The 7,857-nt window shown below is 34.4% G+C and overlaps 1 protein-coding gene across 3 annotated transcripts; it reads left to right on the plus strand.

The window, feature by feature from the left end:
* Positions 1-5,342, plus strand: LOC125678575 (uncharacterized). 3 transcript variants are annotated; one of them, XM_048917141.2, is made up of 4 exons: positions 16-160; positions 429-457; positions 3,653-3,732; positions 3,977-5,342. In XM_048917141.2, the coding sequence occupies exons 1-4, from the start codon at positions 76-78 to the stop codon at positions 4,005-4,007; spliced, it is 225 nt and encodes a 74-aa protein (XP_048773098.2). In that variant the 5' UTR covers positions 16-75; the 3' UTR covers positions 4,008-5,342. The 3 variants fall into 3 exon arrangements, 2 of the variants coding, with proteins under 2 accessions (XP_048773098.2, XP_048773095.2); XR_007371557.2 differs by lacking the exon at positions 429-457 and having other exon boundaries at positions 1-160; XM_048917138.2 differs by lacking the exons at positions 16-160; positions 429-457 and adding an exon at positions 177-284.
* The last annotated feature ends 2,515 nt before the right edge of the window (positions 5,343-7,857 follow it).

The following is a 7,857-nucleotide window of genomic DNA, read 5'->3' on the forward strand; positions in this document are numbered from 1 at the left end:
CAGCACAGGTGTGTAATCAGCTGAGCGTGTCTTCCGAAAATTGGAGCAAAATGGCTGACAAAGCTCTATGATTACATGCGAACAAAACCCGATATAGTCAGAGATGGATTCAGAGAAGCAGGAATATCATCCTTATTGAGATTTGATTATAATTGCGAGAGTAAGTCAGAAATCAAGTAAATCGTTTCATTGACTGAAATTTTGCATCAATCATTAAGAGTTATACGTACTGTTTTCGGTTCTGATTCGCGGAAAAACATGACGCGGAAAAAACCTGATATACGGTATGTTATGTCCGTATATCCTTATCGTTATTTAAATGTTTACATTAGGATCTTAGCTCGCATCTTATATGATGTCCAAGATTGTTGCAAAAACCTTTACTCAAATAAGATCCTTTGTGCTTGATAGATATATATAATTTGTAGGAATTTTAGTCACTAGCTACAATAAAAAGGTAACCTATTTGATACTAAAATTTTTTCTATTTATTATTTATATTGAAAAACTTTCAAGGTAATAAGTCCTATGTTATCATATTCTTTATCATTCGCCTCAATGATTCGCCTGATTGTTTTAATTGTTGAAAGTAAAACTTTTTCATTTCAACTGTTTCTTTCTCTTTCTCTCACCCTCTATCTCTTATCACTTGCTTACTTGAACCAAAGGCTCTAGTTAGCTTTTCTACTACAGATTTGTCCAGCTTTTGTTGTTGCTGTTGATGTCGTTATCATTAAATTTTCGCATGAACAGTGCCATGATTAATGATATTGATATGTAAATATCGTCAGGTGGTTCAGAGTCAATTTTGTTTAAAATGTGGTCCCCTGGGGATAAGATTTTACATGCAAATATTAAGAGAAATACATTTTAAAATCTCCATCTCATTAACCGCAGGACTATGATTAATCATATTGGTATACAAACATCCATAGGTAAATAACATTCAAGATTTTTCAAATCATGACTTCCCAGGGGTAGGTGAGACTACAATAGGAAAGTTTTATTTTGGAATATGTGGAAAAATTGTTTTTAAAAAACAGCAAGTCATAATTAGTAATGAAAGGCCAATATAACGAAGAGTGACAATACTTCCCCAAGTAGTGTAAATTTAATTATTTTAAACTCATAACTCCCAGGAGTAGGGTAGAATTACAATAGCGATCAAAGTGTTATTTGAGAATAATTAGGGAAACATATTTAAAAAATATTCCCAAGAAGAACAAGACATTGATTTGTCATATACTATGTTGATCGAGCGAAGCATAAAATGGTCATTAGCGTGTCATAATTGATAATCATAATTCGGTTGAATATTGTAAATTTGAATTCACTTACAATATACATTATTTTTGAAATTCCCCTTGCGCTAAACGTCAAGTAACATCTAAATATCAAAGGAGGAATATATGAGAATAAATACATGATCCACCTATTCATTTAACGTGGGGAAGATAACAACAGGCGACGTAAACCGTCCATTGTGACGTCACATTTAGCCTCGACTTCCTTTTCTCTTTCAAATCAAACAATTACAAACAACAACACATCCCATTTTCAATTTCAAAGACAGCTAAAACTAAACAAATGTAAGCAATAAAATTTTAATTTGTAAAAATGTAAGCGTAAATATATCGTATATTTGTATTTGAAGAGACCCATGAACTCATTCACCATTCTAGTCGTATTACTGTTTTTCTACTTAATGAAAAGTAAAGATAAGGAACAGTGATTTGTTACAAACTGTTACAATAATAATACTACGACTTAGTTTTAACAAATTGAGTGTTTGAATTCAAATTGTAAGTCTTGTATTTTTGGAACTCAAAATTTAAACACTAAGAACTATTGAAACAACTAAGGAAGAAGAAATTTTGGCGTTGATATGGATCACAAAATTTCCAGTGAACAATGGTAGAGATTATATCTATCATTTGGTGAGTTTGTCATTTTTTCTTTTACATGTACATACACGTTACCTTTAGAGCCCTAGCTTGTTTCGTGGACAGGTCGTGGGTAGAATGGTGCCATAATAGGAGATCAAAGTTTTATATAGAAATATTCATGAAATTGATTAAAATATTCTATTCAAGAGTCGCAAATGGTCTTAATATGTGTAGATTCAAGTTTATCCTTCTACGAAAGTTGGAGGCATATTGTTTTCGTCCATCTTGTCTGTATATGTAACCACATTTTATAGATTCCTTGTAGCAAAACATTACGTTTCATGTCATGATCTTTGACCTTGTGACTACGGATAATTCCGTTTACCTGATCAGGATATAGGGCTCACGGCGGGTGTGACCGGTCAACAGGGGATGCTTACTCCTCCTAGGCACCTGATCCCACCTCTGGTGTGTCCTCTGTACTCTGGTGTTTCGCCAACTCTCTATTTTGTATTGCTTATAGGAGTTATGAGAGTGATCACTGTACGTTATCTTCACCTTTCATTGACCTCTGTTCATGATTTTCACTTTTTCATGCTTCAGGATTCCTAAACATTACAACTAGCGAAATTTGCCTATGCTGGAATATTTAGTATTATGGAAGTTATGCAAATATAGACAAATAATCTGAAATGAATGATTCGTCAGTCCATTCAGTAAGGTTTTTAGGCTTTCTGTGTAAGGTCAGGTTTGATTTTGAACAGCCGCCCATTTTGTATCGATATTCAATAACATTTGTACTCTAAATGGTCCTCAATATTTAATTATACGCAATCACTTTTAAACAGAACTAGAGAGATTTGAACATGCTTGAATAATGATACAATCTTTTAAATAGTTTTAGTCTTGAAAGGTAGTTCAGACAATGGCCTTCTTCACAGTAACATGAGACTGGCTACACCCATGTATATGATTGTAATTATAATTGTTCCTTTACTAGTATTTCAAAGATTTTTGCATTAAACTGGAGGTGAGCTATAAAAACCTAATATAGGACTTTGTTAGACATCTTATTTTTTCCTACATCAAACTAATACGATTTATAATCCATGTTTAACCAACTCTCACACTCGTGGTCAACTGTTGGCCGGACAATATTCTGCCCTATGTTTATTGACTGTCACATCATTCTCGGTCAGCTGCTTTGTTTACATAATGACAAGGTTTACTGAATTGAATGGTAATGAAATACAGAATTTATTAGATGAAACAAACAGCAGAGATGCGAAAAATGCAATCAACGTTCCATGAAATATATTCAAACTTTATATCAACAAAAAGCTGTTAATATTAATTAGAATATTGGGTATATTTTCTTTTATACGAGTGGATACAGTGATATGTTCAGGGGTCCGTGTTTGCCCAACTATCTATTTTGCATTGCATATAGGAGTCATAAGATTGATCACTGTTCGTTATCTTTCATGTACGCAATCAAACTGTACTGTTTAACGTTCAAAGTCATGTGCATCTAGGAAAAACAACATAGAAATAAAGATGTTTAACGAAACAGTTGTAGACTGTGTCCTCCGACAGCTGTTTTGTTTGACACTCGAATGGATCTGCAACAGGGCCGTTTTCTGGTCAAACAGATAGCTGTTGTCCTCGGACCCAGTCAATAAATATATACCGTTGCTCACAATTCAACGTTAAACCCTGTCACCGTGGCACTGAATATTTCCTGAACGTTGTATATATTTTCACAGAAACTACAAAGAAATGAATGCTCCCTGCCTTTGTCTTTGTGTGTTGCTGTGCCTACTATTAATTTGTTGCATCTCGGAAGGTATGAAATGGTATTGAAATAAGATTGTACCATTTTTATGAAAGCAAAAGGTTTTGATTTTTGAAAAATATTATTAAAAACCCTTTAACGAATTTCAATATCGAAGGTTCATTGTTAGTAGATGTTGGAAGAAATGACAGTTATTTGAAATGAAATTTTTAGTCCGTTCATGTAGATAAAAATCTTTCACTATAAAAATGGTATTCCACATTTTGATTGAAAGATATATCATCTCTTTTTTCAGCTACTCGGGAAATAGGTACAACGGATACTGATAGATATGACTGTGATGAGGTGGTGGTGCATGCCCTCTATTTATTAGAGGAGTACTTAGTGATACGTTTTGCCTTTCCTCCTCTGGTAATAACAAACATTATTGCAGAGGCAACCTCGCTGGCGAAGAAAAAATCACCCCATGTTTTTCATAAAGCTGGACCAGGGGTGGAAACGTTTTTTTATTTTACTTCTAAAGCTTTCGAAACTATTTTTGATCTAGCAAATATTGTTTTGTCACTTTTGAAAAAGTTTGCAGGTGTAGTCCCATTTGGTCGAGCTATTTTGGATGCCATTCACTCTCTTAATGCTGAGATGGCGAATCCTTTTTGTCAAGTTGCGAGGTTGATTATCGATGAGATTACAGATCAACTAACATTCTTTGAGAGATTTTCATATCGGTTGAATAATTTCTACATTTCGGTTCTGCAAACATTGAGAAGATTTCGATAGATATCAATGGGGATGAAATTAATCATTGAGGAGTTTGTAAACGTTAGTCTCTATATGGATGCAAGATGACAGTCTGAAAATGTCGATGTATGTTATGTTGTTAAAATATTTGTAGTTAATTGTTACCATTCGAAACTTTAGTATTACATCTAATTTAATCTGCAGGATTGTCAAAAGTATCTATAAAATTTCCTGCAAATCATGTTTTTATACATTTTCTATGAATAACAAAATGTTAAAGAAGGATTATTCACCATCCGTTAGGCTAATCTTTCGAGAGGGTTGTCATGTAAATTAGACACAATCTTTGAAGGGCATTTATGGTACACACTTCAACCTAAAAGATGGGTGTTGCTAGAATTCATATCAGAGCGGGGAAATGGAGAAGCATAAGAAGAAACGAAATTGGTCGAATTTATTAAAGACATATCAAAATGAACGAAATTTTATGTGATATAAACAAATTAAACTGGGTCAATCTTGCTGTTTTTGTTTCACTTCACCAGAAGTACAACCACCTAACAGGAAGTTTCAGAATCCTCATCACTATAGAGTTAGGATGAAAAAAAAAACCGGCATAATAAAATTGCTATGTTATTAATGTAACAATACTTATGTTTTGATAGTAGTGCTATTTTAGGTAAACTTTGTATTTATATGTATATATTTTATTAATATTTCAATATGCGTCAATTATGTAATTTACACTTTTTAATAATGTAGTAAGTTTTATATTAAAAGTTGTCCTATCCTATTATTTCTTTTGGTTTCAAAACCATTTCGAACATTTGTACTTGGGATTTAGACTTACTCTATCTCGCACTAATTGTTACTTTGTTTTGTAGAATCACTCTTGTACACTGATTAAATTGAGTGAAAATTAACACAGTGCATTGTTCGCTTTGTTACATAATAACAAGGCCTTTATTTATCCAGGGTTACATATTTAGTGATAACACTAGTTTTCACTATGGTCCTGCATATAGCATACATACATACATACATAGTATTACTCTTCCTAGACACCTGACCCCACCTCTGGTATATCCAGGGGTCCGTCTCTGACCAACTATCTATTTTGTATTGTTTATAGGAGTTATGAGATTGGTCACTGTTCGTTATCTTCACCTTGCACACACACACACACACACACACACACACACACACACACACACACACACACACACACACAGAAGTAGAATACATATAAACTTAAGAAGTAATTATGAATGTAAGATAAATAGGTACAGAATAAAACTTAAAAAGTATGATGATAATCTCTAAGATGATAGGTGAAGATAACGAAGAATGACCAATCTCATAACTCCTATAAACAATACAAAATAGAGAGTTGGTCAGAGATGGACCCCTGGATATACCAGAGGTGGGGTCAGGTGCCTAGGAAGAGTAAGCATCTCCTGCCGACCGGTCACATCCGTTTTGAGTTTTATATCTCGATCAGGTAAACGGAGTTATCCGCAGTCAAAATCAGTGTGCAAAGAATGGCTTAGTAATCGGTATGAAACACGTCAGACAGCAGTTGACCCAATGATAGGTTGTATTGACAAATCAGATCGTTATAACGACCATAGAATTTGCGATATGCTGACTTTAAACGAGACTGTTGAAACCCCTGCACCATTAACTTGTTTGTCAGTAGTCTGCCTCGATTTAAAAACTGATCTTACGCAGAAGAAGTTCTTGCGTATCGAATCAGTTGATGTGAATTTCATCTACTTCACTTTCATGATTAATTGACAAAACATTAATGGTAATCTAAATCCTTCAAAATTTTTCATTATCCTTTCGTTATACATTGAATAATAAAAATTAGGTCTTGAAACTACTATGCAAGGTGAAGATAACGAACAGTGATCAATTTCATAACTCCTACAAGCAATACAAAATAGATAGTTGGGCAAACACGGACCCCTGGACACACCAGAGGTGGGATCAGGTGCCTAGGAGGAGTAAGCATCCCCTGTTGACCGGTCACACCCGCCGTGAGTCCCATATCCTGATCAGGTAAACGGAGTTATCCGCAGTCAAATCAGTGTGCCAAGAACGGCTTAACAATCGGTATGAAACACGTCAGACAGCATTTGACCCAATGCGAGGTTGTATTGACGAACTAGATCGTTATAACGACCATAGAATTTGCGAAATGCTGACTTCAATCGAGACTGTTGAAATCCCTGTACCATCAACTTGTTTGTCAGTAGCTTACCTCGATTTAAAAACTGACTATACCCAGAACAAGCTCTTGCATATCGAATCAGTTGAGATATATAAACACCATATGCAGGTGATAATGGAATATTGCTACATAAATGTGGGAAGTTGACGATGGAGAAGCTGAAATCATCCCGTTTGTCATACAGTTGAGTTGTCAGTTTGCCGTTAATGTCTACTTTCAATAAAATATCTAAGTATGAAGCAGAAATGGACGACTCTGTGGTGTCCTTTATTTCGAGCTCACAGGGATATATCAAATCGACATATGAATGAAAGCTATCATTGTTAATAGACAAAACGTCATCGATATATCTAAAAGTAGAATTGAAGGTCACAGCGAGAGATTTTTTCTTCTCACGTAGAAGTTTTTGAATAAATTTTGCTTCATGTGAATATAAAAACAGGTCAGCTAACAAAGGAGCACAATTCGTGGCCATGGGAATTCCAACAGACTGTTGGAAGACCTGATCACCAAAGACCACGAAGACATTGTCAATGAGGAACTCTAGCATATTTTTTATTTCAACTTCAGAGTACTTGTGCGTGGAATCAAAGTGGTGTTTAACAAAGTAAGTTTTGGAATGATTGATCACTAGATATGAATATTTCCGTTTTCCGTTTTTGTTGAAGAAGCAACTGTCTATGATGTCAAAAAGTCTAGTCATTAATTTATCGTGAGGAATGGTCGTGTATAGTGTTGAAAAGTCATAGGTTTTAATGCTATTGATTTGGGAAAAAAATTGTGATTTCAAGTTTACTAAAAGTTCTTTAGAATTTTTTAAAATCCACATTTGATTAACACCACTTCTGGCATATGTAGTCGCACAGTAAGTTTGAAGTTTCTCCTTCACAGCTGTTAACATTTTCGTGAGGAGCAAAGATAGGGGCTTGGTAGAGCACTTACTGGATCCAGCAATATATCTTTGTTTGTAAGGGTTATTATGTAGTTTAGGAATCCAGTATAGGTACGGTAACTCATATTCATTCGACCCATTGACTGGAATATTAAATGTGTCTAAAACTGAAGCATGGTTTTGAAGAATTTCGTCTTTTGAAAGGGCAGTTGGAATATAAGTATGATTACCAAAAGTGGAATTAATGCCAAGTTCGTTTAAAATACAGTTATAATAATGAGCCTTACAAAGAAAGACAATGTTGTTACTA

This window comes from Ostrea edulis, chromosome 2, assembly GCF_947568905.1.
Source record: "Ostrea edulis chromosome 2, xbOstEdul1.1, whole genome shotgun sequence".
NCBI lineage: Eukaryota > Metazoa > Mollusca > Bivalvia > Ostreida > Ostreidae > Ostrea > Ostrea edulis.